Below are 757 nucleotides of genomic sequence, written 5' to 3' on the forward strand. Positions count from 1 at the left end.
CCCGAGAGCCCGCCCGCGCGCCTGCCCGCGCCCCCGCTGCGCAGCCCCGCAGCCGAGGATCCACGCGCACCCCGCACATCTACGCGGCCGCCCCGTCGGCTCTTACCCCAGTGCCGTTGTCGCACACCACCACCTTCCTGCCCTGGCTGTCCATGGTTCGCCCTGGAGAGCCGCCGCCCGGCTTGGCCTGCTTCCTCCTCCGCGAGGCCCCGCCCTCAGCCTTCGCTCCGCCCCAGCCGGAAGTCCCCGCCGGCCGCCGAGCCCAGCGAACGGCGACTGGCAGCCGAGAAAGCCAATGAGAATCGGCCGGCGCCGGCGCGCCCTCTCGCCGCGCTCGCATCCGGCCCTGCGCCCGGCGTGTGGGGCGGTGGCCCGGTCCCAGGTGTCTCGGCACTAAGGGCGCGGCCTGGCTGGCTGTCTCCGGGGCTGGCCGGTGATGGAGCGCAGGTGTGCCGCGGAGCGAGGTGGAGCAGCCGGCTGGGAAGCCCGAAAGCCACCTGGAGCTCCCGAGGCGGGATGTGTCACCGCTCCTAGGCCTTGGCGGATACACCTATACCTGTTTGCAGCCTCGCGTTTGCTCCGTACCTCCAGCTGCAGCTGCAGCTACAGTATAGCCTGGCGGGATGCTTTCTCACTTCCTTCTTTTTCAAACGGGAACTCGCTATGTTGCCAGGCGCTGGCCTCAAATTCGTGACCCTCCGTAGCCTCCCTTAGAAACTGGGACGAGTGCTACTCACACCTCTTTAAAAAATAAGAT

At 68.3% G+C, this 757-nt stretch overlaps 1 protein-coding gene across 2 annotated transcripts in view; it reads right to left on the reverse strand.

Moving 5' to 3' along the window:
- Positions 1-227, reverse strand: part of Actr2 (ARP2 actin related protein 2 homolog) — a 48593-nt gene extending 48366 nt beyond the window's left edge. The window contains exon 1 of one of the 2 annotated variants that reach the window (XM_005366448.2): positions 107-227. In XM_005366448.2, the coding sequence (XP_005366505.1) occupies positions 107-154 (48 nt within the window). In that variant the 5' untranslated portion in view covers positions 155-227. The remainder of the gene's footprint in view (positions 1-106) is intronic. The other variant, XM_013353508.2, reaches the window with a different exon arrangement.
- Between the last annotated feature and the right edge of the window lie 530 nt (positions 228-757).

The sequence above is a fragment of the Microtus ochrogaster genome, unplaced genomic scaffold, assembly GCF_000317375.1.
Source record: "Microtus ochrogaster isolate Prairie Vole_2 unplaced genomic scaffold, MicOch1.0 UNK9, whole genome shotgun sequence".
Taxonomy (NCBI): Eukaryota; Metazoa; Chordata; class Mammalia; order Rodentia; family Cricetidae; genus Microtus; species Microtus ochrogaster.